This window comes from Mirounga angustirostris, unplaced genomic scaffold (assembly GCF_029215605.1).
Source record: "Mirounga angustirostris isolate CCGP_5_RB_7025 unplaced genomic scaffold, mMirAng1.0.hap1 SCAF_17, whole genome shotgun sequence".
NCBI lineage: Eukaryota > Metazoa > Chordata > Mammalia > Carnivora > Phocidae > Mirounga > Mirounga angustirostris.
In genome coordinates this window covers 23,850,126-23,873,592 of record NW_026991725.1, presented here as the reverse complement: position 1 = coordinate 23,873,592, position 23,467 = coordinate 23,850,126, and the positions used below count along the sequence as shown (strand labels likewise).

At 39.2% G+C, this 23,467-nt stretch overlaps 1 protein-coding gene across 2 annotated transcripts in view; it reads left to right on the top strand.

Moving 5' to 3' along the window:
* NPEPPS (aminopeptidase puromycin sensitive) overlaps positions 1-21,572 on the top strand; it is a 94,202-nt gene extending 72,630 nt beyond the window's left edge. For both annotated transcript variants that reach the window (XM_045889032.3, XM_045889033.3), the window contains 10 exons: positions 2,684-2,747; positions 4,839-4,978; positions 6,900-7,034; positions 8,614-8,833; positions 12,961-13,103; positions 13,549-13,605; positions 16,967-17,074; positions 17,580-17,735; positions 18,052-18,099; positions 20,669-21,572. In XM_045889032.3, coding sequence (XP_045744988.1) covers positions 2,684-2,747; positions 4,839-4,978; positions 6,900-7,034; positions 8,614-8,833; positions 12,961-13,103; positions 13,549-13,605; positions 16,967-17,074; positions 17,580-17,735; positions 18,052-18,099; positions 20,669-20,821 — 1,224 coding nt within the window. In that variant the 3' untranslated portion in view covers positions 20,822-21,572. The remainder of the gene's footprint in view (positions 1-2,683; positions 2,748-4,838; positions 4,979-6,899; positions 7,035-8,613; positions 8,834-12,960; positions 13,104-13,548; positions 13,606-16,966; positions 17,075-17,579; positions 17,736-18,051; positions 18,100-20,668) is intronic.
* Positions 21,573-23,467: the final 1,895 nt, after the last annotated feature.

Genomic DNA, 23,467 nt, shown 5'->3' with positions numbered 1-23,467 from the left:
TGACCCTGAGATCAAGAGTTGCTTGCTCTTCTGACTGAGCCAGCCAGTCACCCCTTGATATAAATCTAAAATGAACAAGTGGGGTTTATTCCAGGAATGCAAAGTTGGTTTAACAGTTAAAAAAACAGGGGCACCTGGGTGGCTCAGTTGGTGAGGTGGCTGCCTTCGGCTCAGGTCATGATCCCAGGGTCCTGGGATCGAGTCCCACATCGGGCTCCCTGCTCTTTGGGAAGCCTGCTCCTCCCTCCCCCGCTCCCCCTGTTTGTGTTTCCTCTCTGGCTGGCTGTCTCTCTGTCAAATAAATAAAATCTTAACAAACAAACAAACAACAGTATATTGATTCATAATCACTACATTAACAGAATACAGGTGAAGAACCACATAATCACTTCAATAGATGCAGAAATAGCAGTTGTTAAAATTCTACACCAATTTACAGTATTCTTTAAAACTAGGGGTTTTTTTAAAGATTTTATTTTTAAGTAATCTCTGTGCTCAACTTGGGTCTCGAACCCACAACCCTGAGACTGAGAGTCGTGTGCTCTACCAGCTGAGACAGCCAGGTGTCCCTTAAATTAGTTTTAATGTTGGTTGGGTGGCAGTGTGATTTTGATTAGAATTGCACTATTATTAGTTGAACTGTTAGCTGCGTTCAGAGAGGCATGCTTCAAAATGAGTTGTCCCCCCAAGAGCACTGAGAGTTACACATCAGCCTTCAACGCATACCAGAAGTTTATCTTAACTTAGTTTAATTATATGAAATTATGGAATTGTTCTTTTATTTCTTTGCCATGGTTTTTTGACCTGCACAGAGAATTAATTACTGTTCATTTTTAGGGAGGAAGATTCATAGCTCTTTTTTGGTGTATGTTCACTCTTGTGGTTCTGCACTGTCCATAAAACTAAGTATGTTTTGCAAAGATTTTCTCAATATGGCATTCTAAGTTAAGTTAGTAAATTTGGGTTTTTGTACGGTAAGAATTCTAGGTGACACTTAACCTAGCCCTTGTACTCTCAAAATGCACCCCAGTTTACTGATTTGTTACAGTGCTTGCAGGTTAACCTTCTGGAGCCACATCTTACCCTTAAACATGATTGTATTTTATAATAAAGTATACACATTTGAAGACCTCTCAGTTAGATTGAGCATTTGAAAAGGTAGTTTAGGGAATGCAATCAATCATTTCTTATTGGTGGGAAAAGATATCTAGAAGCTTAGTGACCTTCTATTAGACCATTATGACCATTTTGTTTCTTTCTACTCTTCTTCCTCCACTTTGAACTGGTCTGTTAATAGGAGATGCCTGATCAAACTTGACATTGACGTTCTATATTGACTAACAAGGAGTTTTCATTTTATCTGTTTTTAAGAATAATGACATGCTACAAAGATGATTGTTCTTTTCACCCCTGGGGATTTCATTCCTTCAAAAACTGTCAACACTTTAGTGATTACATGTAAAACAGACTATTAGGCCATATTTTTTTCTTCAAGCAGAACACATTTTTAAGGTATCAGAATACTAATACCTGACTTCCTCTGTGTTACTGAGACTAAATTAACTTTTCCATCAAGCTACTTTCAAAGTCTTACTTTCTTTGTTTTGTTGTTTTTTGTCCACACATAAGCCAAACTCATCCTCCATTTCACACTATAATAAAAATAAAAAGCCTATCTATGACTCTTAATTCCTTTAAAAAAAGGAGAGCACTCCAACATATAATATCTTGATTATGATTTATTTCTCACTTTATATTCCCTAAATGTAAACATTTTTGCTTTATTTCTGAATCAATTTAAAAGTCACCTTTCAACTTTCTCGACGACATCTCTGACAAATAACTAATCAGTGATGGATGCAGTGTTTAAGTTCATTAGCAAGTTCTTTGTGGCATCAAAGTGGTCATTGCTGCTTTACTCAGATCTTTCAGCTTTTCAATTCTGTCTTGTGTAGTCAGTTTATCCATAAAGGTCATGGCCTAATTTTACATTTGATGTGGGTGATGCTAAATCTGTTATATCTTAACGTTATTTAAAATGTTCCAGGACATATTAACAAATGATAAGTAAAACAAATGAACGCATACTGTTGAAGTATTTTTTTTAAATATGTACTTGCCTTTGTTGCTTCTGGCTTTTTAGTGTTTTGCAGTTTTCCCCCCACCACTTTTTTTGTGTTTCATTGCAAAGCTCAGCCTTTGAAGCAAGGTGTGTGCCTCTGTCATGTGTATTGGTCTTTTTCATGTTTATTGGTCATTCTAAAAATTTGAATTCCTAACATGCTAATCTGAGGTTGCCACTTTCTAGAAGTGGAAGAGTCTGGAGATATAACCTCCCTCTATAAAGATAAAAACAGCTTGCTGTAGTATTATTTATCGTTATGTATCCTTGAGAAAATGGTAACACTTTAAAGTTCTTGTCTGCATGTATATCCCTTCATTACATAGAACATGGCCTTTTATTTAAAGTATTGTTATTTTGAGGCCTAAATGAGAAGCAATGCCTTTTCTCCCATTCTGTCTATCATCATCTTCATCACTGTTGCACTTCGGGTTCTCACGAGTCACTTGGTCACTTGGCCATACTAGTTTCACCTTCTACTTTGTCACAGAAGTGTTGCCCCCTCCAAAAAAAAAAAAAAGTGTGAATACTACCATTTTAGCTTTTGTTTTCCTTCTTTAGGTAGAAGATGACAGATTATTGAGGTTGTCCCAGAGGAAGTTCTGTGCCAGTGGACCATATGTTGGTAAGCAAGTGGCTATAAGTGGGAGCTGATAAATGAATTTGGATACCATATGAGTCAAGTGTTCCAATTAATAGGAAATAATTATTTGTAATTGTAATACTTTTAATAGAATTAAATAAAAACAAGGAAATGGTAATAAAATACAAATCTAGGAAATTAAAAAAGGAGATTCATGAGGTATTTGTAGTGTTTTGATATTCTTTGATTTTTGAAATTCCATGTCGTTATTGGAAGCTATAAGAAATGAATTAGGATAGGAACACCCAAGAAGTAATGCTTTAGCCTTCATCCCTCAAAGAAGCCTTGGTGCACATTTGTGTGGGTAGCTAATTTTTTTTTTTTTTTAATTATTGGGCATACTAAGTAAGTAAACAAGTAAATAAATAAAGCCCAGTGATTATTTAGCATTATTATGTACCAGTTACCGTGCTAATTGGTATAACTGATCCTTATTTTATAGTCTCAGCAGCCCCATTTGGTAGATAGTATTTCCTTTTTACAAATGAGGGAGCTGAGGCATAGCTGGGTTAGTTAAGTTGCCCAAGGTCACCCATCTAATGAGTTAAAGAGTAGGAAATCAAACAAAATAGTTGGATTACATGAGTTTATACCTTTAACCACCACTCAACTCTGGTTTTTCAAATATTTCTACAGGTCATTGATTCTTTTGCTCAGGAAATTAAAAGTGTTTCTCTGCACCTTTCTCACTTCCTTTATTTTTTTTTTAAGATTTTATTTATTTATTTGACAGAGAGAGAGATTCTTATTAATTGCAACTTTAAACTGCACTGTCATTGTAATGAGATGTTAACTTGGATGATGTGTTGTCATTGTAAATAAATATACAGCTATAATCAAGTGAGATCAGACATATAATAAGAAGTGTGTCACTGAAATGTGAAATTCCTATAACTGGTGTTGGAAAACCATTTCACAAAAAATAACAGTTGGTAAAGATTATCCTGTACTCTGTACCATTCATGAATAGGCAGACAGGCAGGCAGGGAGAGGGAGAAGCAGGCTCCCTGCTGAACAGGGAGCCCAATGCGGGGCTTGATCCCAGGACCCTGGGATCATGACCTGAGCGGAAGGCAGACGCTTAACCGACTGTGCCACCCAGGGAAGGTGTATATCAGAATCACCAATACCTTTTCATGCTCCACCCTCCAAAATATGGTACACCCTACTAGGGTGAGGAGGTACAGCTTTCCATCCTTAACCTTCCTTAGCATTTAGAATTACTCTTTAGATAACTATGGCTGACAAGTCAGATGACAGGTTTATTATCCAAAATAAATCCCAAAGTATTACAGTTTCTGTTTCCTGCCTCATACCAGTCTGCATGGTAGGACTGACAGGTTTTGCAGTTTTTTCAAATACTCCGTGACCAGTATAGGCAGTATTAAAACCTGAACTATCCCAGCATTAGGAGAAAATTCTGATTTGTGCTTTAGGCTAATAGCATAAAGCTATATAACTTATTAATAGTTAGATTAATGCATTGGGCAGTGACTCTCTTCTGTTTGGTATCTTAATTCAAAGTCTGTTCTGCTGATACCTAAAGACAGTATGTTATCTGCCTTACAAAAGTTTGGACTTTTAGCTATAACTTTTTAGTGATGGAATCCATCAGCTCCAGGGAGTATCATGTCTATCACAGAAATAAAAATCAACCCTTCATTGTTGCAGTAGTATATATACCTGTTGAGGACTGCACCTTAGAATGTTTTTAAATGCTATATGAGAGCTTTCACCTACTTGAAATTTCTTTTAACAGTAAAATCATTACTGTCTCTATGGCTCTGTAAAGGGAAAACGACAAATTAAAATCACTGTATTTGTGATACTACAACTGAATAAACTGTTCTCTTTTAAGCCATTGTGATTTTGTTAAAAAAATCCTCTCTTCCTTTGTACTAGTATTATTCAGGTTATGGAAGAATTTATGTACCATTGAAAATGAGCTGTTGGCTTAACAGTTAGACTCAAGCTCATGTGTAGGACACCTGTCCTCTCTCTCCGCCTTACCCTCTATTTCTTCCAGTGACAAATTATTTTTCAAGTTTCCTATTCTTTCTTCTCTTGCTTAAGGAGAAGACTGTCCCCAGTGGATGGTTCCTATCACAATCTCTACTAGCGAAGATCCCAACCATGCCAAACTGAAAATTCTGATGGACAAGCCAGAGATGAATGTGGTTTTGAAAAATGTCAAACCAGACCAGTGGGTAAAGGTAAGTCTAGAAATGGCCTGGCCATTTTTACCTGACCGAAATTAATTGATTTCTCTCACTCCCTTTATGCACTTTATGGCTGGCTCTAAATTCTGCCTTAGTTTAGACTAGGACTTGCAAAGACAAAAGCATTACTAAACTTTCCTGTGTGAAATTGAGGGCCAGTTTTTCAATTAATATGGTCTAGATATCTTCCCTTATGTCAATTAAGGAAGTGGTAGATAAGCAGATATTTAAAGGATAGGATCAAAGGGGAAAAAATAGTAGACTATGTATAAAGTCACATTAACTTTAGATTTGTAGTCTTGCAACTTCAAACTGCATTGTCATTGTAATGAGATGTTAACTTGGATGATGTGTTGTCATTGTAAATATACAGCTATAATCAAGTGAGCTCAGACATATAATAATAAGTCTGTGTCACTGAAATGTGAAATTCCTATAACTTGGTGTTGGAAAACCATTTCACAAAAAATAACAGTTGGTCAAGATGATTTTTCATTATCCTGTATTCTGTACCATTCATAATGAAAGTATCTACTACACTTTTCTCCCAGCTATAGGTTCCTAATAGGAATTATACATTGTCTCAGACTTCTGTGCTTTTCTGGAAAAAAAAAAAAAAAAACATTTCTCCCTTTGTTTTAATACATATTTTTAAAATATACTTAGTGGAATACTATATTACCATTTGAAATTAATCGGGAAGATTATGTAGCCATATGAAATTTTTCTTATAAATGAGAAAAACATGTACGCAATGATTGTAATTGAGTAAATAAAGGTATTATTACTGCAGTAAAAGTTAAAGGGACCAATAAAACAGCAGTTGTATTATTGTGAGGTGATTTTAAAAAATACTTATATATAGGGTGCCTGGGTGGCTCAGTTGGTTAAGCGACTGCCTTCGGCTCAGGTCATGATCCTGGAGTCCCGGGATCGAGTCCCGCATCGGGCTCCCTGCTCGGCAGGGAGTCTGCTTCTCCCTCTGACCCCCCCGTCTCATGTGCTCTCTCTCTCTCTCTCAAATAAATAAATAAATAAAATCTTTAAAAAAAAAAAAATACTTATATATAAATAGTAAAATATTTATATCTTATGCTATTATTTTACCTTTAAAGCATTTGATATATAAGTATTATCAAAAATATTTTTGGGATGCCTGGGTGGCTCGGTTGGTTGGGTGTCTGCCTTTGGCTCAGGTCGGGATCCCAGGGTCCTGGTCTCGAGCCCCGCCTCAGGCTCGCTGCTCGGCGGGGAGTCTGCTTCTCCCTCTCCCTCTGCCTGCTGCTCTGCCTATCTCTCTCTCTGTCAAATAAATAAATAAAATCTTTTTTAAAAAAATTTTTTTTGCCTGTTGGTAAATAGCCTATAGAGAATAATGACAGTCTGTGATTACCTCACTCCACAAATCACATGAAATTACCTTTTAAGTCCACATAATTCTTTAAAATCTAGGATCTGAGCATTGTTCTGTTGAGACTCTGGCTGAATAGATGAGTGTCAAGGCTTATCTCCCTCAGAGATTCCACTGTCCATGCGCTCTTACATATACTAAGTATTTTCTGTAAACTTAAAACTGTCCACTGAGAGTAGATAGAAACTGGCCCCTGTGACTCTCTCCCTCCCTACCATCAAGCTCAGTTTGGAGCCTGACGTGGGGCTCAGTGTCCCAACCCTGAGATCATAACCTGAGCTGAAATCAGGAATCAGACAGTTAACCGACTGAGCCACCCAGGCACCCCGACAACCGATTTCTGTCTTTGTGTATTGTTTCATTTTCATCCCTGCCTGTATATGTGAGCTTTGTTGTTTTCGCTCAGATAAACGAAAACCAGAACAACTTTCACACCTGCTCAAGATGCTTTAAAAAAACAAAGGCAGCTGTTTAATTAATAATGCCCTTTGGGTGTCTTTTCAGTTAAACCTGGGAACAGTTGGATTTTATCGGACACAGTACAGCTCAGCCATGCTGGAAAGTTTATTACCAGGCATTCGTGACCTCTCTCTGCCCCCTGTGGATCGACTTGGATTACAGAATGACCTCTTCTCCTTGGTGAGCCTCTCTCAAGTAGTATGATGGATTTTGTTGATTAAAGGATTTTGTTTTTCCTGGAGTGTCCGCCTGAAACATAATTAGAAGAATATGGTTCTTCCTGAAGGTTGAACACCTTTTGAGACTAGAGCAAATGAATAATTATTAATTAACAGGACAAGATCGAACCTTTTTAATTTATCAGAAACAAATCCCATCCCACTACTCCTAAGCCAGGTTTTGCAACTAAAACTGCCCTTTGTAAGGCAGAAATTCTTTTCAGTAGAAATAGGATAGGTATGAGCCTTGAAGAAATTTCCCTACTGATGTGTTTTTTTAAATAATTAATTCAGGGGCACCTGGGTGGCTCAGTCAGTTAAACGGCTGCCTTTGGCTCAGGTCATAATCCCAGGGTCCTGGGATCGAGCCCCGCATCGGACTCCCTGTTCAGCAGAGAGCCTGCTTCTCCCTTTCCCTCTGCCTGCCGCTCTGCCTACTTGTGCTATCTCTCTGTCAAATAAATAAATTTTTAAAAATCTTTAAAAAAAAAATTTTTTTTAAATAATTCAGAGTGATTTATCTTTTTCTAAAATAGTGATTATACTTTGCTGGAAACATCTAGAATTTTTTAACATTCCATTGGTACTCAAATAATAATAGCCCATTAGCTTTAGAATTATGTTATATTTGGCTTTGTTCCAGAAAGGATTTAAATCAGCAATTAGTAGTATTATCTTTATGACTCCAACATAGGTTAGATAATTTCCAGATGTCTGTGATAAAATTATCAGATTCCTCCTGGTGTTCCTTTAAATTGGACTTGGAATTTTCCCTCCCCTCTGCAGTAACTGGTTTTGGATTCCTCCTTTGTATAAACACAGATTAGCATTGATGCACAAAACCTCACATCTGCTGATCTCATTGCTGAGAGAGACCTGTCCCAGGAGAGTGGTGTGTTGTGCAGTGGGCTGCTGTAACAGAAGTTCTTTTTCCTAGCTCTGTTAGTTAATTCTGAAAGGACTCTGAATTTCTAGTGCCTTCCAGCTTGCCTTCTTTTAGAAATGAGTGAAGGACAGGCTGAAGTTGACACCGTTTGCAGGTCCGGGTTTGAAACAGCCTCTGTCAAAAACCAAAGCCCTCACTATTTTTGCATCTTTTCTGAAAGTGTGGGAATTTTTAAAATAAAAACAAAGCCACGGCCCCAGACACTGGGTAGAAATAGGAAGTTATTTTCTTTCTTGCCTTTTTCTTTCTTGCTTGCTTTTCCATTGTAGTTGACACACGATGTTACATTAGTTTCAGGTGTACAACATAGTGATTCCACACGTCTCTACATCATGCTGTGCTCACCACAAGTGTAGCCACCTTCTGTCACCAAACACTGCTTTTTTACTTGGCTCTTTTATAAATAGCAAAAAAGTTAATAAGGAATGTTGTCATGATAGATTTTTATTCTAATAATCTCCTGAATTTATATAGTCTCAGTTCCTTTAAACCAGAGACATGACTAACTAGCAGTAGATAATGCTGAAAATGCATGCTTATGTTTTTTTGTTTTAGTTTTTGTTTGAAGACTAATTTATGTTTTTTCCTATCCCAGGCTCGAGCTGGAATCATTAGCACTGTAGAGGTTCTAAAAGTCATGGAGGCTTTTGTGAATGAGCCCAATTATACTGTATGGAGCGACCTGAGCTGTAACCTGGGGATTCTCTCAACTCTCTTGTCCCACACAGACTTCTATGAGGAAATCCAGGAGTTTGTGAAAGATGTCTTTTCACCTATAGGGGAGAGACTGGGCTGGGACCCCAAACCTGGAGAAGGTAATGGATGTACTGAATGGGGAAGGAACTGATGAGAAATTGATCCTTTTTTACTCAGCTGTGGTTAACAGTATCAGTAGCGTCTTTGTATCTGCTGGATGTTGCTATGTATTCAGCTCACCAGAAATTAAATGTTAGGTCTTTTAAGTTTACTGGTGAAATTACATGGGTCACAACATAAAAACAGTGGTGGTTATGTGTATTCACTGCTAAATATGATTTGTAAACAAAGCAAATGGTGGAAATAGAAATCTTTTACAGAGTTCCAAAGGCCCATCTATAATCAAGAATAGCTAAAGGGGGGGGGGCGCCTGGGTGGCTCAGTCGTTAAGCGTCTGCCTTCGGCTCAGGTCATGATCCCAGGGTCCTGGGATCGAGCCCCGCATCGGGCTCCTCGCTCCGCGGGAAGCCTGCTTCTCCCTCTCCCACTCCCCCTGCTTGTGTTCCCTCTCTCGCTGTGTCTCTCTCTGTCAAATAAATAAATAAAATCTTAAAAAAAAAAAAAAAAAAAAGAGGAATAGCTGAAGGGAATTTTGGATTATTTTATTTATTATTACCCTAAACACCAGGCACCTTATATGTACAACTTGTAAAGATACTGAGAGATAGTACCTGAATTAAGGAAGTTATTTACTTTCTCCATGTGTTCTCTCCTCTGATTATTTCTGTAATCATATATTTACTCTTTTGCTGTCCTGTAAATGTTGGGGATGGTGATCTTAAGGCTTTATATATAATTATTTTCTACCATCTGCAAATAACTAAAGATGGTATTTCCTCCCGAGCAGTCTTGATCTGGGATGGGGTCTTCTGCAATAAGAACGGTAACAATTACCTAGAGTTCTGTGTTTTCCCTTCATTGATTCAACAAATATTTATGTACCTAGTAAATACCAGGTTTTATTCTGGGAGCTTTCACAGTAGTGAAGAAAGCATTGACCTTTGTGACTTGCATTCTAGTGGGAGACACAGCAAACCATTAAATGTGTGATATTTTAGGTGGCAGTGGGCATCATGAAGAAAAATACAGTTAGGTGAGGTAGACAAAGAGGAGGAAGCTGGTAGCTCATAGAGAGTGGCCAGAGCAGCCGTCCCTCGGGATGAGATGATACGTGAGCATGAGCAGAGAGCTGGGAGGCTGTCTAGAGGGAAATGGTCCAGAGAGGGAGCAACCAGTGCAGAAGGCCTGCGGCAGGAGCTAGTACATTTTGGACTTTCACTGTTAGTGGTATGAGAAACGAATTTGAGAGTTGAAGCAGAAGACCATGACTGGATGTATTCAGCTGTGTGAAAACCAGACTGGAGTCGGGAGGCGAGAGAAAGGAGCAGGGAGACAAGTTACAAAGCTGTTTCAGTAGTCCAGTTGAGGCACTGGCTACAGCTCACACTTGTAGGTGGTAAATTCTGTGGGTGTTTTGAAGGTAGAACTGAACCTATTTGGTGGTGGACTGGCTGCAGTGGAGTAAAAGGAGCCCCCACATTCAGGCCTGAAGGAGTGAAGTTGCCATCTACAGGAGTGGGGAATGCTGCCTTAGAAGCAGGCTGGGCGCAGAGGCAATCAGGAGTTGGGTTTTGGACTTGGGAAATGGGAGGTCCTTTTAGACATCCTGGTGGAGAGTATCATGCCTAGAGGTCTAGGCGGAATAAATCCATTTAGTGTGTAGGTGGTATTTATAGCCATGAGACTGGATGAGATCACGCAGGGCCTGATGTAGGTGCAGAGAAGAAAGGTCTGAGGACTAAGTCCTAGGCAAGGCTAGGATTTGGAGATTGGGTGGAAGAGGAGCAATCAGCTGGGGAGACTGACTGACCAGTGAGGTGGGAGAGTCAGGAGGGAGGAGATGTCCGGGAAGGAGAGTTATCCACATGACAAATGCAGCTCTGAGTCAAGCAAGATAAAGGAGAATTGAGGATTACATTGGCAGATTTTGTGGAGTGTTGGAGACCAGTTTTGGGTTCTCCGGACTAGGAGTAGGGGAAAAGGAGACAGCACACTTAGACAACTTTTTAAAGGAGTTTTGCTGAAAGGGGGGTAGACTGGAGTAGAGGCATTTTTTTAATCAAGTGGGAGATTTTATAACATGTTTTTGTGCTGATGACAATGATGAATGAGTAATAGAAAAATTCATGATGTGAAAGAGAGGGGAGTAGTAGCTGAGCAATGGCCCAGTGATGGAGAGGAGTCGGGGTCCAGGGGAGGAGTTGGCTTTAGACAGGAGCACAGATCCCAGAAACAAGACAGGAGAGGGTATATGAAGACAGATACAGGCAAATTAGTGGATGTTGTCCTTCTTTTTCATGGTGAAAATATGTAAAACTTTTTGGGCTCAAACACAGCTTTGTGAAATAGGGAGAATGTCTTTAGCTTTCTAGTTTTATAGATGGAAGAGTCAAACAGCAAAATAACAAAACATTGTCTTGCATCACATAGCAAGTCAGTACCAGAGCCAGAATTATAAATTGGTTCTTCACTAATGTCCTCTTGTGTTATCTGTTGATCTCCTGTGGTTTTCTTAAACTTACTTTTTACCGAGTTATGATTTAAATGTAGCAAGGTGCACATAAATTTAAATGTTCCAGTGCAGTGACTATTGACAAATGCATACACCTAAGGAGGTTGCCTTGGGGCCCCGTCCCGGTCAGTCCCTGCCACTCAGGTGCCCCCTACCCGTCCCATGCAGGCAAACACTGTTCTGCCTTCTTTCAGCCTAGATTAATATTACGTCTTCTAGAACTTTATGTAAATGGAATCCTAATATATATTCTCTTCTTATATCTGGCTTCTCTCGCTCAGTATAATGCTTAAGATACATCCAGTGTGTTCATTCCTTTTTATTGCTTAGTGGTATTCATTGTATGAATATACCATGACTTATCTGTCCATTTTGGTATTGCAGTCCATCGTTGCTGGTGTTAACTTTTTTTTTTTTTTTTTTGAGATATAATCAGTATATCATAAAATGGACCTTTTTAAAGTATACAACTCAGTCTTTTTTAGTTTGTTCACAAGGTTGCACAACTATCACCACTATCTAATCCCAGAACAATTTCTTTAGCCTCAGAAGAAACTGCATACCCATTGGCAGTCACTCCCCATTCCCTGGCAACCCCCATCCCTGGCAACCACTAATCTGCTTTCTGTCTCTATGGATTTGCCTACTCTGGGCATTTCATATCCGTGGGCTCATGCCCCATGTAGCCTTTCATGTCTCGCATTTTTCACTTAGCAGAATGTTTCCAAGGTACATCCATTTTGCATTGTATATCAATACTGCATTCCTTTTACAGCTGAGTAATACTCTATCGTATGGGCATACCACATTTTGTATATTCATCACTTGATGGATGTTTGGATAGTTTCTACTTGACAGTTGTGAATACTGCTATGAACATGTGTGTACAAGTTTTTGTGTGGACAGAATGCTTTCATTTTCCTTGGGTATATACCTAAGAGTAGAATTGCTGGATCATATGGTAACTGTGTTTAACCTCTTTAGGAATTGCCAGGTTGTTTTTCAAAGTGGCCACAACATTTTACACTCCCACCAGCAATGTATGAGGGTTCTAATTTCTCCATGCTTGTTATTATCTTTTTCAGTCGTCCTAGTGGGTGTAAAGTGGCATCTCATTGTGGTTTTGATTTGCATTTCCCTAATGACCAATGTTGATGTGCTTATTGCGCATTTACACATCTTTGGAGTAAATAGATCCAGCAGAGGTTGATTTTTAAATCTAAGATTTCAATTCATTATACACAGCGTACTGGTTCTGTATGTGACCTTTCCCTGAATCTTGGGTCAAAACTGCAAGATCTAAGCCTGTTCCTTTCACATATAATCCTTAGCAGTGTAATTACCTAGATGGAGTGAACATTTAATAAATTCAGATCAATGGCATTTATAGACCAAGTCAACGAATTTATTTGTCTATCTAGTCTGTTTAGCACTTCATTTCACTCTTACGATTTGAATAATGTAAATCAGGTGTTCTCTCAAGTACTAAGGTAATTGATTGTGTTTGTTCAAGATGGTAGACATAGTATGACACAATTTATAAGATAGCCAGGTGGCATATTTGTGAAAACAGGATTTTTAAGCAGTTTCGTGTCTCTTTTATTTCTTAATCAGGTCATCTAGATGCACTCCTGAGGGGCTTGGTTCTGGGCAAACTAGGAAAAGCAGGACATAAGGCAACGTTAGAAGAAGCCCGTCGTCGGTTTAAGGACCATGTAGAAGGGAAGCAGATTCTCTCCGCTGATCTAAGGAGTCCTGTAGGTTTTCATGATAAATAACCTTGATTTCTAAGCGACTGCATCATGTGTGTAGTATGGAATATATTTAATGGTAACCAAAAATGACCTAAGTACTGACCCACAAATCATGTCTGACTCTGATTTAATACATGCCATTTAGGTGGTTTGTAGCCAACTTCTCCTTTGTTTAAAGTTTCTCAGACCACACTCTGGTGCTGAAAGGTGATCATCAGTGCACCTTTCCCTGAGAGAGCTGGTGTGAGCTGCTGTTACTACATGCTATCTACCTTACTGGTGTTCAGTGTGGGCTCTAAGCTCTTTGCCACAATTTGTAATGTAACATCCACACACAGCTGTTCATAAGTGTTTTGACTCGCTTTATGTCTTTTCTTAACATTGGACTATTTGGAACAAGATAGATTTACTCATATGCCTTCTTTTTTGGTCCTGTATTCTCTTGTAGGTCTATCTGACTGTTTTGAAGCATGGTGATGGCACTACCTTAGACATTATGCTAAAAGTGAGTAAATTTGGAAAGGGCTCCCATTTTCAGCTGTTGAACTTGAATTGACACAGAGATTATGAACTTTAGGTGGTTGAAAGTCTGGGCAAAAGAAATACATGCAGATACGCATATCGCAGACAGGCAAATACTAAGAAACTATGGGAGGGGCGCCTGGGTGGCTCAGTCAGTTAAGCGTCTGACTTGATTTCAGCTCAGGTCATGATCTCAGGGTCATTAGATGGAGCTCCATGTTGGGCTCTGCACTCGGCAGGGAGTCTGCTTAGGATTCTCTCTCCCTTAGCGCCACCCCCCCCCCCATTCTCTCTTTCTCTCTCTCAAAAAGAAAAGAAACTATGGGAGAAATATATAATGTCTTCTTCATGTATACTACCAATACGATGCCAAAAGTCATCTAATTTCTTCACTTCTTTTTTTTATTCGTAAGTTTATGCATCTTAAATCTAAAAATTGAAATGTTCATTTTGATTAGCATGTCAAGTTCTTAAAATTCTTCCCTTCAGTGTAGACTTACTAGGGTACTTCCCATTTTAAAGAAAACGTTTGTGTCTGTGCTTAGAAAGAGGATAGATGGGGGCGCCTGGGTGGGGATAGATGATCAGGTGTCTCAAGGGTTTGAGCTATGCCAGTGCCTTTTATGAATGGACAGGAAATTACGTGACCTGCCTGCATTGCCTCCATAGTTTTCCCAGGGTAGTTGGCATGTAATTAAACTCTAATACTAATACTGTGGGACAAGCGCTGTCTCCAGTCCCTGTCCATGTAGTTATCAATCTAAGAAATAACTTGACTATTCTGGTTGCATTGCAGATGGAGGGAGCTGAATCTATTACCATCAAATAAAATGCGCAATATGTGCCTAAATCAAATCTGTAAAGCCCATTCATTTAAAGACCTGCACTTAGGGGGGAACAAACAAAACAGGAATGGGATGTACTTTATTACTTCCATCTTTAATGGATTAAGAACACTTTCCTGATCTCAAGTGGATCAGAATTGCAAATCTAATTTCTAGTATTTAGTTTTAAACAAATCCTGTTTAAATGATTAGAATAGTTTGAAAAATACAAACTTGAAGAAACTCAAAATGTGCCGCTTTAACTACTGATCTTGTACAAGAGTTTCCTTCTAATAATATAAAAATTATACTTTGGGTTTACCTTTCAGTTAAATGACATTGAGGTCCCTTCTGATTCTTAGTATTCTGTGAATCTGTGCACTATAAATCATGTATTTCTTTGCAGATGAAATCAGGTATTTGTGGATTTTGTCTTTTCCATAAAAGTATGGAACAAAATAGGGGTTCTAGAATTCTCGTGACAGATAACTTAGACATTTTCATGTCCTGTCATACTTCAAAGAACTTACACTAGTACTGGTATGTATATTTAATAAGTGTTTGCATCTTTTAACGCAAAGGAGCTGACTTAATTCTGCTTTACTATAGGAAGAGCTCTAATGAAGGCCAAATTAGGTTTCTTCAAGAAACCAGTTGATGGGAGATGAGGAGGATTGTTTTCTGTTGGTAATTGAGGAATAATGAGACAGGATAAAAAAATACATATATATCTTTTTTTTCAAAGTGTATTTGGAATGTGGTGTTATGGTGCCATCTAGTGGTCTAGTGTAACAGGTTCTCCCTGGGGAAAACAATGCTTCCTGAAAGCCAGTGTTCAGTCAGGCCTTGAGTATTGGTGCTGAAAAGGACCGTAGAAATTATCTGTCCACCCCGCTCATGTTCCAGATGGGGAAACTGAGATCCAGAGAGGTTAAGGACTTAGTCAAGATCACACAGCTAGTTAGAGGCAAAACTGAGACTAGAACCCAGGTCTTCCTGACTTCCTATTTATTTCACCACACTGCTGCTCAAAAGAGTCCAAAGGAGAGGAAGAGGAAACTGGGACCTGTGATGGGGTCTACAGACACTGGTCAGTATAGAATCTTCAGTGGGAGAGAAGATCAACAGTCTATAGATTAAGTTGTCTTGGAGAGGCATCTCATATGCCCTTGTAATTCTAATTTTTTACATGTATAATAATGTTTTGCTTCTGATGATTAAAAAAAGACTTGGTATATTTACTATGGAAGATTTAGAGACTATAAAAGTATAAAGAAAATGAAACTTACCTGTAATTTAAAAATTTTTTAAAGGTCACAAAATAGCAGGTATAAGATGATCTTATTTCCAATTTGGTAATGTGTACATATCATAATAATTTAATTTTTTCTTTCTCTTTTTTTCCCCTAAAGATTTTATTCATTTATTTGAGAGAGAGAACATGAGTGGGGGTGAGGGGCAGAGGGAAAGAGAGAAGCAGACTTCCCACAGAGCAGGCAGCCTGACGCGGGGCTTGATCCCAGGACCCTGAGATTATGACCTGAGCTGAAGGCAGACGTTCAACCGGCTAAGCCACTCAGGCGCCCCAATAATTTAATTTTTTCTTTTCTTTTTTTTTTTTTTAAGATTTTATTTATTTTTTGACAGAGAGAGACACAGTGAGAGAGGGAACACAGGCAAGGGGAGTGGGAAAGGGAGAAGCAGGCTTCCCGCGGAGCAGGGAGCCTGATGCGGGGCTCAATCCCAGGACCCTGGGATCATAACCTGAGCTGAAAAGGCAGACGCTTAACCATCTGAGCCACGCAGGCGCCCCTAATTTTTTCTTTATGCTTCTCTATTTTCCTAATTTGCTGCGTTCGGCATGTGCTGATTTTGCAGTTGAAAAATGTGATGGTACAGAATCCCACTGATCAGAGACTCATGAATTAATATTAACATTTATTTTTTACTATTAGAAATTAAATTGATTGGGGCGCCTGGGTGTCTCAGTCGGTTAAGCGTCTGCCTTCGGCTCAGGTCATGATCCCAGGATCCTGGGGATCGAGTCCCGCATCGTGATCCCTGGTCAGCAGGGAGCCTGCTTCTTCCTCTCCCTCTGTCCTGCCACTCCCCCTGCTTGTGCTTGCACTTCTTTCTCTCTTCAAATAAATAAATAAAATATTTAAAAAAAAAAAAAAGAAATTAAATTGATGACCTTCAATGGTATTCGTGATGATTAGTTTGTTCATCTAACATAGAACATTAGTTAGACATCATACCCGTCAGATCTTGATGTTAAACTGCTCAGAACTGATGAAAGCCATTTACGTAGTACACACTTACATTTAATGACTTACTGTAATGGCATATGATAAATGTAGTGCGTGAACATCTTGAAAAGTATTCTCTTTTGTTAATTTCATAGCCTGCAATCTCAGCCAACAAGAATATAGAACAAAAGTTTGGGGGAGAAGCTCACACAAGCATATGCATAACTTCTAGGAGAGTTAACTAATCTCTATCTTTATTTTTTCACTGTAGCTTCACAAACAAGCAGATATGCAGGAAGAGAAAAACCGAATTGAAAGGGTCCTTGGGGCTACTCTTTCACCTGAATTGATTCAAAAAGTCCTCACGTTTGCACTTTCAGTAAGTTACAACAAAAACTGCTTATAGAGGGAATTGTAACCCACTGATCTGGGGCAAGTGTCTTTGATTCAGTGTCCTCTTGATCTGCTTTAACCCTAAACTAAGTCTTCCTCTTAGTCTGGGGAAAATGGAATGGACTTTTGCTACTGACCTATATATCTCCTTCTAATGGTGAGAATCAGAATAGTTGGAAGCAGAAATAAACTGGAAAGCCTATTTATCCCTGTACCTATCTTCTGTCTCTTCCTTTCTTTACCCTGTAGGAACCCAAGCAAGTATCTGTTGAGTAGCCTGTTTATACCTGTCTCAATGCTTCATTCTCAATTTGGCTCATCTTTAGGTTAAATAGTCTCCTCTTTGCTGGAAGCTTCTGGTGCCAGTTATTCCTAAAACAAGGGATGAGGGTCTTCAGTGTGATTACTTGGGTACCTCAAAAGCATTTGCCATTCCTGCCCCAGAAGATGTTTTGAATACAGTAGATTTTTAGTTCTCTTTCTATTTTTAGGAAGAGGTACGTCCACAGGACACTGTATCAGTAATTGGTGGAGTGGCTGGAGGCAGCAAGCATGGAAGGAAGGCTGCTTGGAAGTTTATAAAAGACAACTGGGAAGAACTTTATAATCGATACCAGGGAGGATTCTTAATATCCAGACTAATAAAGGTATGTGAAGATTTTTATTTTGAGTACCTCATTTATCATGGATGTTATTTAGAGACATCCATGGTTCACTAGGCCTATAGACTATGGTCTTTGCTCTCTCAGAGTTTCTAAAGACAGAGAGAGGGAGGGAGGGAGGAAGAGTTTCTTTAAATAGTTATTAGCTTTATTAAAGGGCTTGTCCATCACCCATCCTGCACCCTCTAGAATATTCTGAAGTTGGGAGAGAATGGAATGATTCGTTTTTAGGAAAAATGGAATTTTGTTCCTAGCCTCCTTTAGTTGCATTTACTGTTTAAACCATTATTTTTTTTTTCAGCTATCAGTTGAGGGATTTGCAATTGATAAAATGGCTGGAGAGGTTAAGGTAAGCAAAGTGCTATTTACTTTTTACTTTTCAAGGTAGTAAGTAAAAACACTAATGAGCCAAATTGTAATCATACAGTGTTGGGGTCATGCTGTATTTATCCATGTTTTTGCTTGGAAAAAGACAACTTGGGTTGTGTCTTTAATGCTTGAAGAATTTGGGGTTGGAATCATCTTTGAGGGCATTGAAATATGGCTGAAAGAACCTGGAACTTGGAGTCAGTCAATCTGAGTAGAAATCCGTGCCCTGCCCTATTTAGCTATGTGACTTCAAGCAAGTTTTTAACCCCTATGAGCTCTCTCTGTCTCGTCATCCATAAAATGGGATGATAATAAGATTGTTATTTAGAGTAACTAACATAGTGGGACGGAATGGAGTAGTAGGTCCTTGATAATTTTTTCCTTTCTAATAACCTTCCTAGATCTGCCATATGCACAGGGAGACAAGATGGCTATGTAGGGGCTCTCCTCTTAGCCTTTACAAAGGATAATAGTTAAGTGTAAAGTTCAGCATTTGAGGAACAAATCTACACTGATTAGGAAGATCTTAACTTCAGGGGCGCCTGGGTGGCTCAGTAGTTGGGCGTCTGCCTTCGGCTCAGGTTGTGATCTCAGGGTCCTGGGATCGAGCCCCGCATCGGGCTCCCTGCTCGGCGGGAAGCCTGCTTCTCCCTCTCCCACTCCCCCTGCTTGTGTTCCCTCTCTCACTGTGTCTCTCTCCTGTCAAATAAATAAATAAAATCTTAAAAATAAATAAAATAAATAAAGAGATATTTGATTCTGGAGAATATTTAAAAAAAAAGAAAATCTTAACTTTAAGCCTTCCATTGCATTTAATTGTGAAGTACTTTTGAAATGTCATTTTCACCTTCATCTTCTTGAAGGCAATGGGGTTATGAGGCGTAAATTTGGAAGTTCTGAAAGCTGTAGTGTTGTTTCATTCACTCTGCATACCATTTTAGGAATAGGATTTTAAGAATTGAGATCTTGAGAAAACAGTGAAAGACTTGATCTCTGCCTTCATTTAGTTTACAGAGTATATTGTGCAAACAGTTCCTTTATTGTAAAGGATATAAGTATTCTGAAGAAGAAGTACATATACTGGGTTTGGAGGGGAAGAGCAGTGAGTGGCCGAGCTGAGGCTGGTTAAGATAGGTAGAGGCCAGACCGTGGAGGGCCTTGTAGGCCATATGAACATTTTCCTAAGAGTGGAAAGCCCTTGAATTGCTTATAAACAGTGAGTTGATGTGATTTTTGTGATAAAAATTTCAGTCTGGCTGCAATGTGGAGAATAGTGTGGAATAGGGAAGAGAAGATGTTGGGATGCTAACTCTCCAAGCAAGAATGATAAAGTAGCTTGGGGGAGAGGGAGTAATGAAATTCAGGGGGCTTGATTTTGTTAATCTTTAGTTCAACAAATATTTACTGAGTGGCTTCTCTGTGTTGTGAACATACCTGGCAGTGGAAGAAGGAAGAGTCGAGGAGGATTCCCAGGTTTCTTATATGTAAATGGTAGTGCTATTTGTTGAGATGGAGTGAGGGGAAGTCCTGTATCTTACTCAGGCCCTAAGGAGCCTTGGAGCGAGGGCCATTGTCATCTGTGTAAACAAAATAAAGTTATTGATTTCTAAAAGTTCTAGACTTAATCTGATGAATTAGTCATTCTCTCTTTTACGCCTGTGATGACTAGTTCAAAGACCCCCATCCTTTTGCTGGTTGGTATTTAAGAGAGAGAGAGAGAGTGGGGGGAGGGGCAGAGGGAGAGAGAGAGAATCTCAAGCAGACTCCCCACTGAGCCTGGAGCCTGGAGCCTGACTCGGGCCTTGGTCCCAGGACCCTGAAATCGTGACCTGAGCTGAAATCAAGAGTCGGACACTTAACTGAGCCACCCAGGCGCCCCAAGAGTTGCTTTGTTTTCTATGAAACTTGGCATACTTCATTAGAAAATAGTTTATTGCATCTTTAATCAGTAAGCTTTGTGATAAATTATAATAAACTCAGAAATAGTCTTGTATGAAAAATGTGAGTCCGTGGAGCAGTAATCGAAGCTTTGTGGTTTTGTCATCCTTCACAATTTAATCGCTATTAGAAGCAGCCAGAATGTGTTTTGAGTCCTTAAGGACTCTGCCTGCCAACTATTATGTTAACAGTTTATATGGGTTTCTCTTTAATCTTCTGGAGTAAATATTTTCTCATGAATGAGAAAACAGAAGAGTTAATTTAACTAAAAGTCATAGGCTAATACATGACCAAGCCCAGATTTCAGTCCCAAGCCTAATTCTGAAGCCTACACTAACCACTAGATGATGAATCTGAAAGAAAGGCCATAGGTTCTATCTCTTTATTAACTTTCGATTCAATTTTAAACATATATTTGGAGAAGAATTCCTATATGCAAGTCCGAGAAGCTGCTTGTTTTCTTTTAGCCTGGGAGTGGCAATGGTAAAATTTTCATGATTGAAGCTTTTGAATCCTTCACAGAACAGTGGGTATTTTTTCATGACCTGTGGTACTAGTACCTTCTTACTATCGCTAGTAATGATCCTACATTCTGGGTTGTTTTATACCAGGCTTTCTTCGAGAGTCATCCGGCTCCTTCAGCTGAGCGCACCATCCAGCAGTGTTGTGAAAATATCCTGCTGAATGCTGCTTGGCTAAAGCGAGATGCTGAGAGCATTCACCAGTACCTCCTTCAGCGAAAAGCCTCACCACCTACAGCGTGAGCCCTGAGCACACCCCTGCTGCGGTCCTGCTGCTTGGCTGCTGGGGGGATAAGGTGGGGCTACCGAACAGCTGATTCACATGCCAAGAATTTGGAGTCTTCTTTCAAACCAGTGGGGTTGGACAATGAATGTAGTTAACTGGTTCCTGCTCACACTCCAGAATTAAATTCTATTGAAAAAGGAAAATCAGCAATTCAGCAAAAAAAAAAAATAAAAAATAAAAAGTAAAAATGTAAATATGATAGTAATAAAATAGAGCATAACGAAACTGTGAAACTTCCTGAAGCCTTGTCAGTGGTTAAAAGTATTTAACACTCTCCTGTTAATGACAGATGTTCTGTTTTTATAACCTACCAAAAGGAAACTAGAGGCTTCTGGGTGAAGAACATTTTTTGTGAAGTAGGTTCTGCAAGCAGCCTACAAGCCAAGGGTAGTGTCCATTGCTGGGAATGGTTAAACGTGAAAGGCTGATAGCTGGTATAACATAGAGTCTGTGCATAATTCCAAGTGTTTTTTGGTTTTGTTGGGTTTGTTGGGTTTTTGGTTTTGGGGGTTTTTTGGTTTTTTTGTTTTTGTTTTTTTTGTTTTTGTTTTTTTGGCATGGGGACTGATCGGGAAGATATATTTTCCGCATAACTCAATCTGAACCAAGGATTATAATTTTCCTCCATGCCTTCCCTTCTGTGTGACCACCCGGCCAAAAGGGAAAAAAAAAAAAAAAAAAAAAAAGATTAAAAAAAAAAAACAAAAACCAAACCTCTCCTGGTCTGGGTTTATTCTTCCTCTTAGTTCACCCCCAACCTCCACCCCCGGTGTCCTTCTTAGAGATCAAGAAATAATAAGGAAACATCTTTTATAGCCACATTAAATAAGAGAAACTGATATACATTATTTTTTCTTTCTTTTTTAAGATAACTTTTAAGAGCCCTGAGATGCATATAGGTGAGACATAGAAATGAAAGGGTTTTCAGCCAGGCCGTCCTGAAGGAGTTCCTCTGCTAAAAAACAAACAAAATGGTCGTAGTTGTCCGACAGGCCAACAGTTAAACCTCTCCATGGCAGTATCAACACTGGCTTCTCCCGGTTCACCGTGGACGTAGAAGAAGTCAGTGGCCACCGCTGCAGGGGCCGAGTATTAGCGGTGACTGGACAGAACAGCAAAGACCATAAGCCTGTGTGTGCCACTCTTTGCTTTAACAGTGTATCCTACTAACAAGCCTCACCTACCTGACCCAGTGAATTTTAACTACACCTCATTGCTTTCCTCTGCCCCTACCTTTTTTCCTTTTTTTTCCTTTCTTATTTTTCCTTTTTAAAAATATTTGTTTTGTGTTATTAACAGGAATTTCATATTTGGTGTGGCTTAACTCTATTTCAGAAGGTCATCAGATTGTGAGACTGCTTCCTTGAAACATTTTTGTGCTATTGTTTTAAAAAAATAATAATTAAAAAACAGTTGGCGTTAATAAAAATGTCAATGTGAAATTGATGTCCTGATTTCTTTTATTCTCTTTCATAAGAAACTATAAACTTTCCTGTCATTCACTAGGATTGTAAGAAGTTTTACGACCAGAGGATTTTTTGAGTCTAAGAAAATCCAATTTCTGAATTTCTTAATGAGTAATACCTGAACAGAAAAATCCTAAGATTCTTTCTAAATTCGTTCTGGATGCTCAGATCTCTTAGAGATCCTTAGAGTTAGCATTCGGGAGTTAACTTGAGACTTACCAGTTCCCGTTTATCGAGGCTTTCCTGTCCAGGGGCCACACTCATGGCTGAGCTAGAGGCCATCTAGGCATGTGCTTAAGGCATCAGCAGAGCAGGGACACTAGAAAGTCTGAGAAAAGAAATCCTCTTTTAATAATAAGAGCTCAGGGGGCCCCTGGCTGGCTCAGTCAGTAGATTGTGTGACTTGATCTCTGGGTTGTGAGTTCAAGCCCCATGTTGGGTGTGTAGCCTACTTAAAATTTAAAAAACCAGAAGTTTATAATTAAAAGTTATAGAAAGAAGGTACTTCAGTTTCAGCATACATGCAAGTTTTGTGTTTAATAGTTTAGTAGTTTGAATTTTGCTGGGGCAGAAGTGGTGCAGGAAATCTGTGTCCCCTTCAGAGCTGCTCTCCATCCTGTTCTGTGCCCCCGGAGGGGCTGGCCCGTATGGACTGCATTAACAGGCTCCTTTGCCCTCTGACTTCAGGCTGTGTTGATCCAATTAGTAATATCTTCAAGATCAAAAGGCATGAGGAAAGGATGGTCAGGGTATTTATTCCCCAGGCTTCCTCATCCCCAGGTCACAGGGATCGTCTGTGTTGCTCTACCAAAGACCATGACTCCTAATTAAGCAGCCCTCTCGAGCTTCTAGCTCCTTCACTTTGCCCTTTCAAACCTAGGAATAGAACTGTTCCCCTACTAGCTCTGGATTACTCCATTATTCCTTGTTGGTTCCCCTGAACTTTGCCCATGTCTTTGTAAATAGTCCCCTTATTAAACCTTCTTCAAGTTACCCAGTTCAAGTGTGTTCTCTGTTTTCTACTAATATCCTGACTGATTCTGGCACTGGAGTCCTGATGATTTGGGTCTCTAAAGGTCTTAATTCAGCCTTTTCGGTGTCAGATGTTTTACTTTATTGTTTGTCTTCCAAGTAGCT